The sequence below is a fragment of the Impatiens glandulifera genome, chromosome 2 (assembly GCF_907164915.1).
Source record: "Impatiens glandulifera chromosome 2, dImpGla2.1, whole genome shotgun sequence".
In the NCBI taxonomy this organism is placed as follows: Eukaryota; Viridiplantae; Streptophyta; class Magnoliopsida; order Ericales; family Balsaminaceae; genus Impatiens; species Impatiens glandulifera.
The window spans coordinates 16,572,858-16,591,660 of record NC_061863.1 but is presented as its reverse complement, the minus strand read 5'-3'; the positions used below and the strand labels follow the sequence as shown (position 1 = coordinate 16,591,660).

General features: G+C 35.8%; 1 protein-coding gene across 2 annotated transcripts in view; it reads right to left on the bottom strand.

Moving 5' to 3' along the window:
* LOC124924036 (protein SABRE-like) overlaps nucleotides 1-18,803 on the bottom strand; it is a 30,119-nt gene that overhangs the window by 2,949 nt on the left and 8,367 nt on the right. For both annotated transcript variants that reach the window (XM_047464076.1, XM_047464077.1), the window contains exons 7-22: nucleotides 18,262-18,432; nucleotides 18,089-18,166; nucleotides 17,569-17,820; nucleotides 15,021-17,123; nucleotides 12,222-14,034; nucleotides 11,937-12,034; nucleotides 7,754-8,113; nucleotides 7,448-7,566; nucleotides 6,370-6,613; nucleotides 5,261-5,485; nucleotides 4,751-4,890; nucleotides 2,379-2,454; nucleotides 1,628-1,729; nucleotides 1,390-1,545; nucleotides 338-655; nucleotides 71-238 (exon numbers count right to left, since the gene is read on the bottom strand). In XM_047464076.1, coding sequence (XP_047320032.1) covers nucleotides 71-238; nucleotides 338-655; nucleotides 1,390-1,545; nucleotides 1,628-1,729; nucleotides 2,379-2,454; nucleotides 4,751-4,890; nucleotides 5,261-5,485; nucleotides 6,370-6,613; nucleotides 7,448-7,566; nucleotides 7,754-8,113; nucleotides 11,937-12,034; nucleotides 12,222-14,034; nucleotides 15,021-17,123; nucleotides 17,569-17,820; nucleotides 18,089-18,166; nucleotides 18,262-18,432 — 6,423 coding nt within the window. The remainder of the gene's footprint in view (nucleotides 1-70; nucleotides 239-337; nucleotides 656-1,389; nucleotides 1,546-1,627; nucleotides 1,730-2,378; nucleotides 2,455-4,750; nucleotides 4,891-5,260; nucleotides 5,486-6,369; nucleotides 6,614-7,447; nucleotides 7,567-7,753; nucleotides 8,114-11,936; nucleotides 12,035-12,221; nucleotides 14,035-15,020; nucleotides 17,124-17,568; nucleotides 17,821-18,088; nucleotides 18,167-18,261; nucleotides 18,433-18,803) is intronic.

Genomic DNA, 18,803 nt, shown 5'->3' with positions numbered 1-18,803 from the left:
TGAGCAAGAAAAGACAAAATCATCTTCACTTAATGGCATGAAAAAAAGGTATGACAATAATATCTTATACCTGCATTCCTGTAACAGACTTTAGGACACCCCAAATGACATGCTTTTTGACCCGTGAGAATAACCGGCTCCATGTTCCAGTAAAATCAACACGTTGAAATGTATCCATGAGCAACCTTAGCTCAGTAAAAGACAATGGCGGTCCTTCGTATGTTACTAAGAGTTCAACCTATTCCACATTCCGAATCAGATGTTTAACAAAGAGAATAAGAAAGAAAAAACTAAAATGGAAAAGTTTCAGTAGTTTCTAGCGAAAAAAATTACGGACCTGACTTATCTTGACATTGCGAAACTCGCGCAGTCTTCGAGGTCTAGTTTTTTTATCGTCTTGTTGTTTTACCGCTTTCTTTTCTTCTTGGGATGCTGCTTTACCCGTTTTACTAGTCTTGTTATCTTTTTGCTTATTTTTACCAGGTTCATCTTGCAGTTCAATACCAATGGATCCCATTTTTGAAGATTGAGCCTGCATTACTAGTTCATCTGCCACAGACTCTGCTACGTTTTCTTCCCATGTTCTATCGAAAGAAGCTGTTCGCCTAAGCTCACTGTTTGAACCACGAGTTGCATTTGCTTTATTCTTTGTTGCCTGTAATAGTCAAGAGAGTGAAGGGACTCAGAATTGGACTGCAGAGGCCAAATAAGGAGCTATAATGCACCATGTGTTTAGAATTTGGTTTTTGCATCCACCCGTTATAACATTGCTTGATTCCTTCTGCATCCACTTTTACTAAAATATTAAGCAAATCAAAAAGTTGGGCTTTGTTTGATGAAAGGGTTATTTGGATTCAGTCTAAGTCACCCCGATAAACAATCACTTCATTGATCAAATCATTCAAATTATCAACTCAAATGATAAACTAGCATTACTTTATTTTTGTATAACATTTTAAAATATTAACTGCAAAGAATATTTTGGTCATTTAACCAAAATAACCCCAAATTATCCACTTTTAATCAAACAACGTTTTTTTCTCCAAAAAATCAGATTATTTAAAAAATTAAAAAGTAGATCTAACAAGATCTTGGTGAACAGGCTACATTGCCAATATATTATTTCTAAATACCAGGTTTTGGCTACAATACAAAAAAAAAAATTAACCACAACCCTGCTACATAAAATCATTGACAGCTAAATAAACCAAACATATAAAAGTTGGACCTTTTCCAAATAAAAGAATAAAAAATTATCCACTTAACCGTGTTGAGAAAAAGAAAAAAAAAAAGTCACGGTTTACACATGCAGACAACAATCAATTTATTGATATAGGTGATGTGTGCCAGATATCCATTTGATAATAAATGGAACAAAAAAAAACTCACTTGGGCAGAATCCGCCTTGTTGCTACCAGAAGAAGGATTTGTCTTGGAGGAAACTTCGAGATCTTTTGAAAGGTTACCCATTGAAGAAGCATCAGACACAGATGAACCTTTCTTTGCACGTTTTGTACCAGCAGTAGTTGAAACTTTCCAAACTTCCTGGACATCACAAGTTATTGGAAGATTATTAGCTTCAAATAAATGATGAAATACTAATAAGCTAGTTCATATATTTTCTAACCTGCCGTCTCTGGGAGTCTTGTTCTTCTTCAGGGAACAAATACCCCCATACCACATGGTACAAATGTTCAGTCAAATGTATTTTCAAGGGGTAAATCTCAACCTGAAGAATAAACGTAATTTCTTATATCATGCAGATTATGAATATAGCTTGTGGAGGCTACATTTACAAAATAAAAAATAACCAGAAAAATAGATATAAAAATCTTTCTTTATTTTAGATTCAGCTTATATGCTTGTGGTATTAGAATTAGAGGCGTGATATACTAGTAAGATATCATTGCTTAATATTTCGTCTCCATGATTTGAACTAGTTCTACTGTTAATGCATATTTCACCATAAAATTATCATTTAATATGTTGTTATCTGTTTCTTGAATGAAACAATCTATTGGAAGCACAAAATATAGGTTTTCACTTAATAGGAATCTAACCTGTTTGATTTCATTTTTTTCCGACAGTTTCTCTTTTTTGTCTTCGCTTTTTTTTTTTGTAGAAAGTGAACACTCTTCATGTTCACGACTTTTTCTCTATGTCATAAAAGTTGACCCCTTTACCAAGAAACCAAAAAATAAAGGTCCTCACTTCATACGTTCTCATAAATCCTTTTTTATGTATATTCCATAGAAGTTTAACAATTGATCCCCTTAACAAATCTATAGAGACATACATATCCTTTCAGGAATGATGAAGGATCGTGATAATTCAAAGTTCAAATAGATAATATACCAACCAAATTAACAGTCAATTACCTGGAAGTTTTCAATGGGACAATTGCCACCATCCTTTGGAGCTCCCTGCTTCACGTCAACTCGAAGCATTACCTTTCTACAAAGAATTGGAGAATGAAATAGAATTCATTGAGTTGAAGAAAATGAATAAAAAACATGAATCAGTGAAAAAAGCAAATGATATTTAATTTTATATTTTTAATATATTGCCTAACTTATTTGTCAGCATTTCCGCATGTTATACCAATGTGATGTTCACTTATTTGTGAGAAATGTAGCAAAATAAAAGTATGTTTATTGTTGTCTTATGCTTGCAAGTTATTGTCTAAGGTAACTTTGACCGATAAGAACCCTCTCCTTTTCCACTTATATCATAATAGAGATTCTTAAACTCCTAAGTTCATTCAATATATGGAATCACTGTCAGTCTCTCTATGTTACTAAGATGATATTGCCCTTGTAATATATTTTTGTGCCTTCTTCTCCCCCTTCCCCCTGTTTGTAAATTCTGAACAGTCCTCGTGTTCTTTCTATTTTTAATGAAAAGTTTGACCTTAAAAAAAACTAAGATGATAATGCAACAAAGAGCATAGATAGGTGGCATACACATATATCTTTCCATGGACCATGTCTCAGGTTATCTAAGCTCCTTAGCATCCTTTAGTCCCTAAAATGACTAGGTCTGAGAAACATTCATTAGGCTGTATCATGCTTCCAACACAAAAGTAATCTGGAAGAAGATGATGAATGCTATCTTAAGCATCTTATGCACTTTGGAGCTAATATACATTATGTATTCCTGCAAGCCCCATAGAGCCCTTTCCATGAAATCTTCTTGTAACAAGTTGGCCTCTATACTGGAAGAACCCGTTTTCTTTGGATCATCAGCAGTGCAGAGTCATTGTATGGAGCACCTTCCTAAGAAGCTTCTAATATAGCCAACTTAGCATGAAACTTTGGTGTGTTCTCTCTTCTCTTTAGTTGGATCAGGTCTAGACTAGAGAGATGTCAAATGATGCCACCACTTGTCTAAAACCTAATTCTTGTGAGCTTCAAAGATCATCAAGGTCTCCTAGTCCCAGCCTAAGGTCACGATGCTGTCCCCTGCTAGGTTCTCACTTAACTTTGTAAAGTATAATAAGCTTCTCATAACTAGTTTTGTTATATAGAAAAAAAGAAGCTACATAAGTTACTCAGAATGTTTGAAGGCAAGAAGCCTTATAAGAAATGGTAGACCACATTCTGATTCTGTTCCAATGTGATCTTTCCAGGGACATGTGATGCCTCCTGTGATCTTGTAAGGGACATGTGGGTCCACATGCAGAATATTCTCAATTTCCAATGGGTCGTGCCGCTCAAAGTCACCAATTTCCGGGATAATTGGATTAGTAGGGGATCATGAAATAAAATTAGTGATGACTTGAAGCCTATGACTCTCATGTGGTGGACAATTTGAAAAGAAAGATTTATGAATTTTCCAAGGTGATTTTGCATAGGATGAGAATTTTTTGATCTTATTGATATTTAGTCTTTTAGTGCCATTGTTTTCACTTGTTCCACTTCTTTTTTTATTTTGTTTTTCTTCTCCCTTCACCACTTTATATTGTTTGAACGCATTTTGCGTTCCTTTTTATTCTAATGAAGAAGTTGATCTCTTTCAAAATGAATTTTCAAGGAAAAAGCTTTGACGTCAAAAAATCAAAGGCTTTATGCTTCACGCTTTCACTTCAATTCGGAAAAGGGGGTTTTGTACAGGATTAAAAAATATTTATCTTATTAGAAATTTAAGCTTTTTGTACTCTTGTTTCCTTGTTTTTTCCCTTCTCCGTCTCCCTATTTATAATGCTTGATCGAGCATTCCCTTTTAATGAAAAATTGACTTTCAAAATAAAAGAAATGATTTAGTCAGTCAATAATCAATCAGAGTAGCTGTCTCTCTGATGAGGCTTGGCTAGGGATTTGTGTTCCTGAGCCTTTAGGCAGAAGACAGTATTGTCTTCCTTAGCTTTAGGCAATCAACTATAGAAGAGAATTAAAAGAAAACTTCATGCTGATTACTTCTTGAAACTGATATCTAGAAGTAAACGTCTTCCTCAGGATTAACTTTCCAGGATTGACAGCCATGTGTTTATAAAAGCTATAGATACAAATATTATCTCAATATGAATTTCGACTAGAACACTCCTGCTATTCTGGTCACATATGACAGTATGATTTGACAGCACCAGGGATCAGGTAAGACAAAGGAATCAAGCATCACAGTGAACATAAATTAAGACCTCTGGGAACGTAATGGCAATAAGAAAAGGATATGTGACATCAACGGATGTAGCAAGTACAATATATTAGAGACAAAACTCAGTTATCAGCAAATAGCATGGAATAATACATACTTGCCCCAGTCAGCAGGAGGATTCCATGGAGACAACACCATATCAAATTTTGCATTAGGCAAGCAATTTCTCGCGACAAAGTACTTTGTTGTGAATTTAGCCACACCAAAATCTTTGTAGTCCCTATCAAAATCATATATCTGGAAACAGACATGATAATATAGCAAATAGTGACTCAGTACGAGATAAAATTCAAAAGATGGAAATAATTAACATTATCATAGAATAATCAAATATTAACTTGTTGAAAGAGTTGATTTGTCTCAAGAACCAAGAAGAATTATGTAATAAAATACCCGATCAGCCTAATACAATAACAGTTTCATAGACTCATGTGGTTAAGAAAATTGAAGTTTCAGTGATACCATTTAGAAATAATAAAAGAGCATCTCTTATCAAGTGGCTCGAGGTTTAATAGATATTACATGCTTCTAAATTAGAAAAATCTTCCAATTCTTATTTATGCCCTTTCAAATAATATTAACTTCAAAAAGCTGTTCTCAAACTCACCATATCACTAATCTCAGCTTCAGCAAATGTTTTTCCATCTGCAAGCAGAGTCCAAACAACTTTATTAATTTGCACCGAAATACGCATAGCACATGATGGAGTTCTGTTCTTCTCTTTCTCAACAAGTCTTAGCTGTGCTGCTTTTTGCAAAGCTTCTCTTAGTGAAGCTGATGAAGCCTTTCTCATTTTTTTTGCATTACCAAGCTCATTTTTCATTTTTTGAACCTGCATAAATGTTTAATTGTGCCAAAATCAGACACAAAAATGGATTACATGATTCCAAGCCTAGAAGGATCTAACAATAGTATTTTCCTGTATAATTGGACTAAAGCCTGATAAAAATGGTAAGCAGATAGCATGAAGCCAATAATGCATGCCAAATCTGAAGAATATTTGAGCAAAATGCAAGAACTATTCTTTTCAATTCTTTGACTCAACCCTGTAGGTTGAGCATTTGATATGCCAACCTTTATAAATAACCTTTAGTCAATATTAAGGTCAGTGGCATCTAAGTTTGTGTAACAAACAATCAGGGGATGAGATAAAAGATCCCAGAGCTATAATAAGTATACATACGATTTTGTGATAAAGAATTTCTACATCTATTTAAGAATTGGTTTCTATTAAGTTATATATATTTTTTTTATCCAGCTGTAGAACGATGTGATTTTCTTATTGGGTTCCTTTCAGATAAGAACAAGGATTAGTCAGGAGGACTTTGGGGAAGAAGACGGTATATATTTAGACTAGCCGTAAGGAAGTTTAACTCTCTATTTTGTATTACTATAGATGTATAGAGAGTGCAAATAGGAAAATATAGTTTTTGTAAGAATGTGATGTCATCATCTATTTTGAACTAATGTTGAAATGGCAAAAGAATTATGTAAGTTTGAAAACTTTTGATGATGAATGAAGGTCTTAGTCTATTATGTTAATGCTTAAAGATTTTTGTTAGCCTGGAATGTTATGTATGGAAATGACATGCGGCGACTACATGCCTCATTTGTTTGGTTCGGGGCGTGACAGAAAAGAAACATATTAGATAGGAAACGCCAATGAATGTATAGTAACTTAACCAGAAAAATAAATAGGGCTTGCAAGTATCTCACCAATACTGGTCTTCTACCTTCTATCATCCATAAATTGCCTTCCTTCTCAAGGTTCATTTGAGTAGAAAAATCATCATTACTAGACATCATCCTGATGTCAAAAAGGATCATATTTTGTTCTCTCTCTTTTTGTTCAAGACTGATTCTCGCTAGCTCTACCTCTTCAACACCATCAGGAACTACCTCATCAGCTTCCTCTTCCATGTCTTCTCCCTCTTCAGTTAATAGACTACTTTTTCGTGGTCTAAATCACAGGAAAAAGCCAATTAGTTCATAAAGAAACATAATTTCATCATGCAGAGTTGTATAGACTTTTTAATATTTCAAAGTAAATTGTATGTGCTGTAATTGAAAGATCTATTCAGAAGAATTCTGATAATAAGCCATATGTATTATTCATGTGAGAAAACATCTACTTAATAAGGAAAACAGAAGCATATAGCAAAAGAAAAAATAACATCCTATACATCAGAGCTACTTTACAAGCCCCTGAAACACTAAAAAGAAGTTATATCATAGAGAATGTGTTAGCTTGCATGATAGATCTAATCATGACAATTATTCTCTGCCCATCTGCTGCAACTTTGGTTCATACAAGTAATCCAACAACATATGTTTCTACATCTCACAATTGGGTGTTACTCATCACATGGGGGATACATTAGGTATTCTCTCTATAAAGGAAGTCCTTAGATATTTCAGTCTTAATGAATGCTAGAAATTGTTAAGCATTCAAGGACCCCCAACTATAATTAAATTTTACTAGCTAAAAGAACCCTTATGAACTACTTAAAGTCATATGAATCTTGTGATGCTAGCGATCACCACCCAAACCAGAATCAATTTTATACAGCCGAGAGAAGGCTCTTATATTATCGTCTTTATGCAAGAAAAGCAACTAAACAATCAAGTTAGATTTTAAAGCCTCAGCAAATATAAAACAAATTCAGAAGATTAGGTTTTTTATTGCTAGAAGGTAACTTTTGTTACTTCATGAAACTCAATTGAGAAAATCTACTAATATTTATCACCTGTGAACTCCATATTAAACAAATTACATTTTTTTAACATGTCTTACTTTGGTACTCTCGCGAAAAGAAGATTAGTCAGCACATCTAGCATAACCTGAAACTGCCTTGATGTCATAGTTGCTGTAATATTCTGACAATTGAAAGACAGCTCCTTCAAGGGTTTAATCTGTAAGAGATAAAACCTTTTTATCAAAGAATTCCATGAATTCGCAGGGGAACTGATAACAGCGACCGCATGATGTTGATAAAATAATTATTAAGGTATGAAGAAGCAAATTAATAAATAGAATTAACTGAAACAGAATCTCACTTGGACAACATAATGCAATCAAGAATGAAATATCCAGAAATACCTTCATATCAGTGGTCCCCCCATTGTGTCTTGTGAAACGGAAGAACATATCACAGGGTGTAAATACGTTTTCAAGTAAAGCACCAGTACGCTTCACTTTTGGGGAGCTCTTACGGATTTTTGGTAGCCACTGTAATCCAGCACCTGGATCAACATCAGTTGGAGCAACATGGGCTTGCACATGTTCCAACATCACTGAGAATTCCATGCGGTTCCATGCCATTTCAGGCTGAATTTCAGGAATTTGCATGCTTCCACCAGTGCCAAGTGCTTGTTCGAGCATTTCAGATCCAACTTGGACGACTGCATGAAATGAACGAGTCAAAACACGCCCACTGGCAGCTGCAAGAAGAAATCTACCCTGTACATGTAAAGACCAAGTAAAAGAATAAGTGAAATTGTTCCAGAATGGCAATCCTTCTTATAGTGTACCAGTTAATGCTTCCTTATTTAGTAATGAAAATAGAACCTAGACTCACCAATGTTCTAACAATATGAAGTTAACTTCTCCTTACATGGTTAACTACTTGCATGTAAAACATGAATACCTAGAAAAGAAAACAAACTATGATAGGAATTGGAAATATGGATCTACAACTATATCAATACCTAGGAACTTTTTAGTCAAAGTCTCCCATAGGGCCACAAGTTGTTTTAGAGATGAATCATTTATTACAATTATTTGATGTAAAAGCACATTAAGTGGTGTCCAACATCAAATTGATGCCATCTTAGCTCATTTGAGGGAAATAGTAGTGCTTGATAAGCACCATGGTGTGAAGAACAATTTCTTCACTTAATAAGACCTAGTTCGCATCAATCCGAAAAAGAGGGGCTTGTACGGGAAGGGAATTTTTTTATTTTATTGGCATTTAATATTCTTATGTTGTTTTCTTATTTATTGTTTTGTTTTTTACTTCCCTTTTGTAACGGTTGAACGCATCTTGCGTTCTTTTTAATAAAAGTTGACCTTTTTCAAAAAAAGACCTAGTTATCTGATCCGAAAATAGTAGTGCTTGATAACCATCACTCGCTCAAGAAGATTCTGATCCTTTTCAAGCGTGCTCGGGACGGTTGAAGCGTGTTCGGGGCTTAAGATCAACAAGGATAAGTAGGAGCTTTTCTTTATCGGCGAAGTACCAAACACATATAGGTTAGCTGATATTTTGGGGTTCAGAATCGGCTCACACTCCCCTTCAAGTACTTGGCTTCCCTTTTGGAGCCAGGATAAATAGTAAGGACATTTGAAACTCTATCATCGACAAAAATAGGGTCTAGACTGGCCCTTTGGAAGACCAAACTCCTTTCAAAAGGAGTAGGTTGGTACTTCTCATCAGGAACTCCAATGCAACAATTCAAATTTTAACTTTGTCCATCTTCCCAATTCTGATGTCGATGGCCAAATGGATTCCATCATGAAAAAAAACTCATTGGGGCAACACGAATCATCAAGTTTTTCTCATTTGGCATGGTGGAATGTTGTTACAAAGCTTAATAAGCTTGATGGTGGGATCGAGATCAAGAACCTCTCCCTGTTCAAATACATCCCTCATTTGCAAATGGTGGTGGAGATTTATTCAAGTGGGAACCTATGGAAGAATTTTATCATCGCCAAATATGGACTTCACGACAATAAATCGATTCCACATGCTGGAAGATCTTACCGGGGTAAAAGTCTCTAGGGTGAATCACTAAATTAGGCAGGCCCTTCACCCCTTCTATTCTTCACACTGGAAATGCAAGAAGATCAATTTCTAGAATAATACATGGCCACCCAAGCGGGATTTTGATGGACTCTTTCCGGGATCTTTATGACGTTACAAACAAGAATGATGCTAAAGTGGCAGACATTTTTATAGCCTCGTCGACTGGAGGATCACTTTTCCCAACAGTCTCTCTCTCATTGAGGAGGGTAGATTTGCCAGACTTGTGGAAACCATATTGCAAGTTACTATCCAACCCGAGACAGACGATTCGTTCAACCAGATCAGCTCCCCAGATTGCAAGATCAGAGTTATCTATCAGGCGACCCTTTAGAAGTCCACTTCACGGATACCTTGGAAGAAAGTGTTGCCTTCGCATGAAGAGTGAATAAACGATATAAAGTGTTGCCTTGGCAATAACTTCTGATATTGCCAAGAACATGCAGGCCCTCCTGCAGACCATCATCAGTTTTTATTGGGTTATGCCGCTCAAAGTTAACGATTTTTGGGATTAATGGATTGGATGGGATTCGGGGCACAATTACTGATGACCGGAAGTACATCCCCTCATCGTGTGGTGGATAATTTGGAAAGAAGCGAACACCAAAACATTCCAAGGGAGAAGCTTCGGCATCAAAAGAATCAAGGACTTCCTTCTTCATGTGTTTACTACAATCCAGAAAAGAGCAACTTGCATGGATGAGAATTTTGTTATCTTATTGGAATCTACCTTTTTTGTATTTTTGTCTTGCTTTTCCCCAAAACCCCCTTTGTAAAATTTGAACACCCCCTCGCATTCTTTGCTTTTAACAAAAGAAAGTTGACATTTTTAAAAAAAATTAGACCTAGTTATCTATCTATGGTTATTACTATTTGTTTTTTGGAAAGATAAAATGCAACTTTGTTAACTTTTTTAAAACAAAAAAAGCAAGTCCATTCAAATCACTTCATAAGTTCATATCTAGAGGACTTATCATTTCTAACTATTTAATCTCTGTTTATGAGTCTTTTGTCTTACTTAAGCATTGTGTCTTGTGAGAGCTCGAAAAGGTCTCTTTAGTGTGTCCTCATTGAACTTGGACTTGGTGTAGAAAAAGGAAGTGTGACCAGGGGGAAGAGTGATGTCCTACTTTCCTACGTCCTAACCTCAGTGAGCAGACTATTATCATATTCAAGAATACTTATTTAGCTTTTAACTATTCCCACCCTCCTAAACAAGGCACAACAACTCAAAAACAAATATCTATAACCTATAGAAAGTGTGAATACCATAGGGGGAAGGTTGCATTTTGTTGTTTACTTAAAATGTCTAAGTTAGGTTTGGGTATAGCAGGACTTGAATATTCCAAGTGAGGCTTTCATCTTATCCTTGAATTCCATCAACTACACCTTCATACGTTTAAATCTCTCTCCCTTATCAAATAGATATTAGTTTGGAACAGACCATCCATTTACAAAGCAACCTCCATAGATTCAATTAAAGCACCTTTTTTAATTATAATAATCATATCCAAAATGTAATTTAATATATAACCCTATTAACATAAAATCATGATATTGTATTCGGCGATACAAGGATAATAGTAAAGTCCCACTTAACATTTTAGATCATTCATGTTAAGATTGATCTGGGTGGAAACCTTTAGCATCTTTTTTAGGCATTATCATGCTTTTATGTTTGATGTCTCAATCTTTGCAATAAATTATTTTCTACAAGGATGAATTTCAAAAAAGAGAAAAAGAGCCCCATTTGGCATATTTTATAGACAATAATAGAAGAAAAAGTAAATAAATGATGAAACAACTTCCTAAATAGACATAAATGAACATTTGTTGGGAAGACACAAAGCTCCCACACTTTCTTGAAAAGGTAAAAGTGTGCTTTAGAATAGGCCTTGTTTGATAATTCCACATAGTCAAAACACCTTCATATAAGGGATAGTTTATTTATCAATTAAAAATATATTTTGTGTTGATTATGGATTGCTTCTTTTTTATGCCGGATAGAATCAATAACTTCTGAATATTGATATTGTTTTGTTGGCTGATGAGTTTAGGACAACTACTATAGAAAGCTTATGCACTATGTTTTTGAAGTGAGATTAGAGCCAATGATCTGTAGCTGTCGATGTATTCTGTGATCATTTTCTACAGTTAGAGAGATGCTTGAAGGGGAAGTTGAAGTATCAATATAGTTTTGTGGTATTTGAATATTTTACTTATCTCTTGGAGCATATATAAGGCATTCAAGATTCTCTTGTAATTTACCTATGCTGCAATTCATATTAGTCTTGTATGTTTAAAATAAACTCATGGAATGAATTGTTAAGGAACATGTCATGTAGATAAAGAAACAAGGAATGTTCTAATTAGTAAAGAAATTGGCAACAAGATGCATGCACTCAACAAGTTCAGAAAGGTTAAAGAAAGAAATGTTTAAAACAAAACCATTAGAGCTTCCTGTTTACATCCACAACTTACATTTGCATCTTCTGAATGAAGATTGAACTGTGGCTCTATAATATTCACCATGAAATGACTAGTTCCCTCTTCCTCGGTGTCATTGTTTCCTGTCCTGACTGATAGAAAAGAAGAATATGTTATTGCTAACAGAGATGCATATAATATAAGCTGTTAGCAAAGAAGAATATGTTTTTATAAATTTTATGATATGACCTACTATAATCTGGGGTTCACTATGCATAGAACTTTTAACAAGCTATGAAAACCCCCAGATCAGCTTTAAGTGGTCAGCTTATAACTTACCAGCTGCAGCTGGCAATACGTTTTCAGCCTCAACTGTGTCAACTATAGATGGAGGTGCTTCTGAATCTGAAGACTGAACAACATCGGTTGCAGGTGATTCTGAAATCTCATCTTGAGATTTTTCAGGTTTCTGCGACAAATTGTACTCAAGCAATTTCCTCTGTGCATATTGTCGAGAAGGAGAAGGCTTTGATTGAATTGCTTTACCTATCCCACGAATCCATGAGAAAACAGCATCTCTGTTCTCAATTGTCCATAACAGCTTCAAACCATAAACAAAAACTCGCTGACAACTGTCAGCTACTACTACGTTATAGTCATCTTCATCACTTGGATCAGAGTGTGTGTGCTCACCACCATCACTCCTAATTTCAAACTCCGACTTCACATGTACCATATCCTTATTTCTTCTCCCAGCTTCTTGCCAAGCTACTAGCCTTGCAGAGTCAGCCTTGGGCGAATGCTTTCGGATTGTAAAGTAATCAGAGTAAAATATAAAACCATCATCACGATGCTTCTCATTACTACCATTAGTAGAGATATTTTTATCATCTTTGTCCATGGAAGGAGATTTTGAAATTTTCCTCTTTGCCATTTGAATAACTTTTGAAACACTCACGCACGCTTCTTTATCCAGGTAAGCTTTAGGCATATGAAAGTCAACTCCCTGGTAAACGAGATCAAGTGTGTCACGCTTGCAATCAAATGTAAAAATTTGCTTACCTCGACCAAAATACATTTCATATTTCAGCTTTTCCATCTTAAAAGTTAGCCCTTTAGCTGGATCTTCGTCATCTAGAGGCACGTGTCTTATACAAGTCGGAGTTATATCTATGCGCAGCATAAATTCTGTCATCACCTTGTCCATTGGAAGATTGCCTGATCTGACAATTCTTGGAACTCCATAACGAGGCCAACGCGAAAAGGTTCGCAGCTTGACAGGAGGAAGGTACATAATGGTACAGAACTTCGCTAGCCATGTTAGATCAAAAGTGCCCACAGATATTGTTGGTGAATTCATTTTACAATTATCAGAAACTGTAGCCACACCAGCTTCTTCTCCAACAGGGGGAGCCTGTGATTGAGTTGTAGAAGGAGATGATCTAAGCGAGATATCGAAACGCAAGGACAGGGATGTAGATCTAAAAGGATCGAAAATTATTTCCCGAGCCACACCTTCACTTGGAAGTGCAAACAAATAATGATTCATTGGATTTCCAGAATCACATCCCCATTCCATTATCACTTCAACAGTAAGGTATGGTATGTCTAGGGTAGGTCCAACACCCCTCTTTGGAAAGTTTAAGTTTGAATCTCTCAACAAAGTATCCAAACTACTAGCGAAAACCTTAAAATCCGCTGAAGAAACATAAATTCGTCCATCTGACTGATGAATTTCCATATGCCCAGTGAAAATTTGAAGTGTATCGTTCTTTTCATATGGATCTGGTGTAGCAAAAATATTCAAACTTGTCTCTGACAAAAACAAGCTAATATTCCCATGAATATAGTTCCTCATATCATCCCACCAAGGCAAGTTTTTTTCTTTTTTCGGTGGCTGGATGTCTACAAAATTGGGGTTCCTAACACTCAGATTTGCCCGCCGAAGTGCTACCGTAAAAGCATAGCTAATATCAGTAAAAGAAGGTTCAAAACCCACACCAAATGCAGCTTCTGCTTTCTGAAAATGTAAGGGGAAATCAAAGTATGTCTTCATGGGAGGAGTGGTACCACTGGCTGAACGAAACATGCAGACCTTTCTCCACCTTCCAACGAAGACATTCTGTTGGATCTGGGGTTGGAAACTTGTTGCCTGTCATGTAAACACTGTTTGTGTGATATTTCTGAATATGGACCCACATTTATTTTTGACAGGGTAAACTTTTCATTAAAGATAAATTTCTGTGAACGCGAGAAGCATTCAGTTAGTACAAAACGAGCAGAAAGAGAAATGGTACAAAATCAAAGAAAAACTAGATTCTAATAAGATGAATATGGCCCCACATTAATCCATAAAGAAATGGAAAAAATCCCAAAGTATTGAAATCAACAGAAAATGTTGGATAAATTAACTTCAATGCAAGTAATGTCAACCACATGGAGATTTTTATAAATTTAGAGTTTATAATAGATTCTCACAATTTGAAAGACAAGCCACTAAAACACGAAAACAATGATAGCAATACTAAACTAACAAGCTTAACTAAGTGTGCAACATATCAAAAGAGGTAAGTTGTTTTTATCCATCTAAAACGATTCAATCAAGAAGCATAACATTCCAACAGAACAAGCATCGTGCAAAAATTGAAGGCTAACATGTGTTTCTGTACCTGGCCAGTTTCAACTAGACTAACTCATTCAAGAAAAAGTCAAAATTCAAGTGGGAAAGCAGAAAAACAATAATTTAGAGAGCCAAGCTCTAGAAGTTCTGACCAGATTATTGTCATGTTGAGCAAGCCTAACCTATGAGTACAGAATACACATAACTGGGTGAAACCTACAGAGAGGTCTTCTTCTTGTGTTGTATTAATTTGGCAATTAAAGAATGAAATGTTTTGACCAGAAAACTATGCACACACAATAGTAAAGTTTCTCTTTTTGTGAAAGGAAGGACTTTACTTAGTAAGGGTAGAACACACTATCTAAGTTCACTCCGTGCATTTGAAGGCAAGTCAATGGATTTCTTCAGATCTAGAAGATAATGCAGATGCTCTAAAAGAAACCAGAGTATATCACAAAGATCAGTAAAAAAATAAAAATGGTTTATAAGGTACAAAAAAGGTATCATGTGAACCTGACCTGCTGAGCTAACACAATACGACCTTCACATCTACCAGAAGTTCCAAAAAATAGAGGATATGTGTAATCTCTCAACTTTACAGCAAGAGAACCTGCGCGCAAGAGAATGTTACTCCCATAAAGACGAGAAAAGGGTATATTGTCTTCTTTACTGGTAGGATCAAGCTTCTGTACAACCTCTACCATCCCAGAATCACCACCACCTATCTTTGTCAAGCTTACATCTAATTCTGTGGCCACGATGGAAATAAGAAAACTCCTGTTTTTGCTGAGTTTAAAGCCAGACTGAAATCCTATTTTATAAGCACCTGACCCTTCTGTAGGCACAATATTATTACATGCCTGATAATATGATTTGAATGATTCTTTGTAAATATCATCTCGCATGCTCTGAAGAACAGAAGCATCATGAATGTCAATCTCCTCCCCCTTGTAAAGAATTTTACCTTCATGTGAAGGATCATTTATATCAGCAGTTTCAGGAGGTTCCATAGCCCTTGAAGCAAGTTCATCCAGATATTTCAACCTGACAGCTAATTCCCAAGCTTCATTCTTCATGAGATGATAGTGTTCATCCAGCCAACCCTGTAATGGTTCTTCCTCAATCTCAGCTGTTAATTTGCGTATGCAAAATCTTACAGATCCAAATTTTGTGGAGCTAGGTTTTTTAGGTTTTGCACTCTCTTTCTTCCAAGGAAATATAAGCATGGTTTTAGCTGCAGTGACAAGCTTCAAAGCTCTTAACATATCCTCAACAGAATCATCAATAGCGCGCAGCTGCAATCTATATGGCAAGCAAACATGGACATCCAGGCCTTGAATGACCCAATCCCATGTGGTGACACCATCTGATTGTCCTTCAGACGAAACCCTGGAAACATTAGGAATACGAGAAATTTGCATCCGACTACTCTTAAACACTCTCGCTTCATTAAAAGTTAGTACGAGTCCTTCAAGGAGAACTCCTATAGAAGCATTCTCGGAAAAAATAGATTGAACCTGTACTGTGGCTTCAACTCCATCTCCTGCATCAGCAGATATGTTCAGAAATTCAACATCAACCGCAAAAAGTGAATCCTTTTTCTTCTGTTGTTTTTCGTATGGTGCAGGTTCAATTGAGGGTTCCTCCTGTCCATGACCTACAATAGTTGTGGTTTCCGTGGAACTATTTTCAGCTTCCTGTGCCTTAATATTATGTACAAGTAACTTCATTCGCAGCATAAGTTCAAAAAGAGCTATATGAACATCAGGTTCCCACCGGACTGAAATTTCGACAGCACTGAAAAGAGAGCAATTAGCAGCATCTTTGAGACCACCAGATCGCCGAACAAACTTCAGATTCTGAATGTCAAGTAGTGAAACTTTTGTTCCAGGCTCATTGTGTTCCAAATATTCCTGATATATAGACTTTGCATTTTCAACCTCTGTCTGCATAGATTGCTTCTCTTTATTCACAGTTAGACTGAAGTGAAAGATGTCAATAGATGTCATGTACTTTAAAATTTTGCACTCTTCAGAGACAGTGGACATCACATTGGCAGTACGTGGTGTCCCATCAGCTAAAACACTAATTAACACTCTGCCTCCTTGAGATCCATAGTTAACACGCTTAGGGTCTGGAACAACGACATTGTCCAATCCAAAATCACCATTATAACTGACTGAGCATCTTTCAAGATTGAAGTTTATGAGCTGAACCCCCTTGCCTGATGAGGTTACTGATTTTCCTTGGTTCTGGGATGATTTTTTGTTTGAACTAGAAAGACCTTTCAGCAAAGACTTTAAGGACAGTCCAATTGTAACTAATGATTCAACTCGCTTAAGGGTAAAGTGAAGGCCCATACCACTCACATCAACAGAAAGAACCAATTTACTTTTTGAACCATCCTCAGACGACTCAATATCTTTTCTGCCCCAATCTAGGCTAACTTTCGCAATATGAAACAAGGTGGCTGTGTTAGTAACCACACCAAACAAGCCTTCTTTTACGAATTCATGATATTCATCATCCATGAGTAAATTTAGTTCACCAAGTGACATATGTGCTGAAACACCGGTACTGGATGTATTATTAGCAAGAAAACGGGATGATTTCACGCAACCCTGCAGTAGAAACCCATAACAGATTAGCTTTACTACATGTTAAAATACACAGTTCAATAAGTGTATACTGGGCATCACAAGAACAAGCAAAAATGTTCACTTGGATTCACTTGACTGAATAAAATTCTGGATTTCATAAGTATCATCAATTCATCATCTTTATTCAAAGTAGTGATTCTGCATTAGTTCTTACCCTAAAACTTGTAGATATTTATTATAGCATGCCTACTAGCCACCCTAGTTTACTTTTTTTATAGGTGTTTGCTTGTTGTTTCCATTGTTTCTTCCAGTGTGACCTTTAAGTTTCCAGCAATGTTTTTTCCTCTATATTTTCCATTTCATTAATTTGCACAAAATATTACATAACAAATTAGGACTCTCTCTTCTTGAAACTCTATGGTAAGAATACTTCCAGAAGAAAAAAAAAAATAGAGAGATCACGTACATGGTATAACGGGGACCCACTCAGATCATACAACATGATAGCCATCTCCGGTGCAGAGACGGAACAAGTCCAAATAATGGCTTTAGATTCAGTTGAGTGTTGTCTCTTAGGATTAGGCGTTCCTTCTTGAAGTACCATTTTCTTAGGTTTAGAAGATTTAAGGAGCAACAACGGCTTGAGTCTGCTCAAGACAAGGTTAAATTGGCTATCCCCAAGCTTAACATCAATATCTGATCTGATAGGCAAAGTAGGCTGAAAATAAATAACCCTGACGAGTCAATAGAATGATGGGGAACGGAAAGATACTGTAAAAGTGTCAATCAAAGGATTTTTTATAAAAACAAAATTAACATAGCTCCATTAACCATTTGACAATCAAATAAACCAATAGCCTTACCAGTCTAGGCTACCAAAAAAATACCATGTGATCCAATAGAAAGTGTTTATAGTGACGTATCAAGAAAGTTCCAATGAGTAGACTATGCATAATGGTCCAAAAAAAATTATATGTAAATCATACCTCTAAAGGAATGTGAGATGAGCAGAGAACATCAAGTTTTAGTATCTCCACAATAGAAACGCCATCTTCTCTGAAAAGCTACAGTTAGATTATGGAAAATAAATGTCACTTAAAAGAAGCACTAAATGCCATTTGAATAAACTGAAGCTTTTAAAATATGGTTATAACCTTACATGAATCTCACTGAAATCCAGTTGAATATCAAAGTGTGTACTTTCACCCCCATCTTGAATAGACTTGGATTTGACGCTTTTCAGTTGCATACCCATTATGTTATTATCAATAACAAGATTGTGTCCCTTATGTACACACTTGACATTGAAGGTAGGCAGACTGAAAGAGAACTATTGGAAGACAAAAAGTGAGTTCAAGAACTCTACGACTATGAACTTTTCAACTCTTAGAACAGTTGAAAAATGACCAAATATTATTCCGTCAACATCATATGAGATAAAGATCAATGTAAGTACACATAGAAATGAATGAGATTGCATGCCTTCAGCTCAAGTGCAATTTGTGAAGAATAAATTGGTAGATAGTGTCAAATTTACATGGGAGTTAAAAAATCTACACAAAGAGACGCGTAAACCTACACCAATTGTAAACTCGGAAATTGCATTCGTCTTTAACAGATGAATCATAGGAAAATGAACTATTCGATTAAGGAATAATCACCTAGGCATTCCATATGGAATCAAACAACTAAATGGCTTTA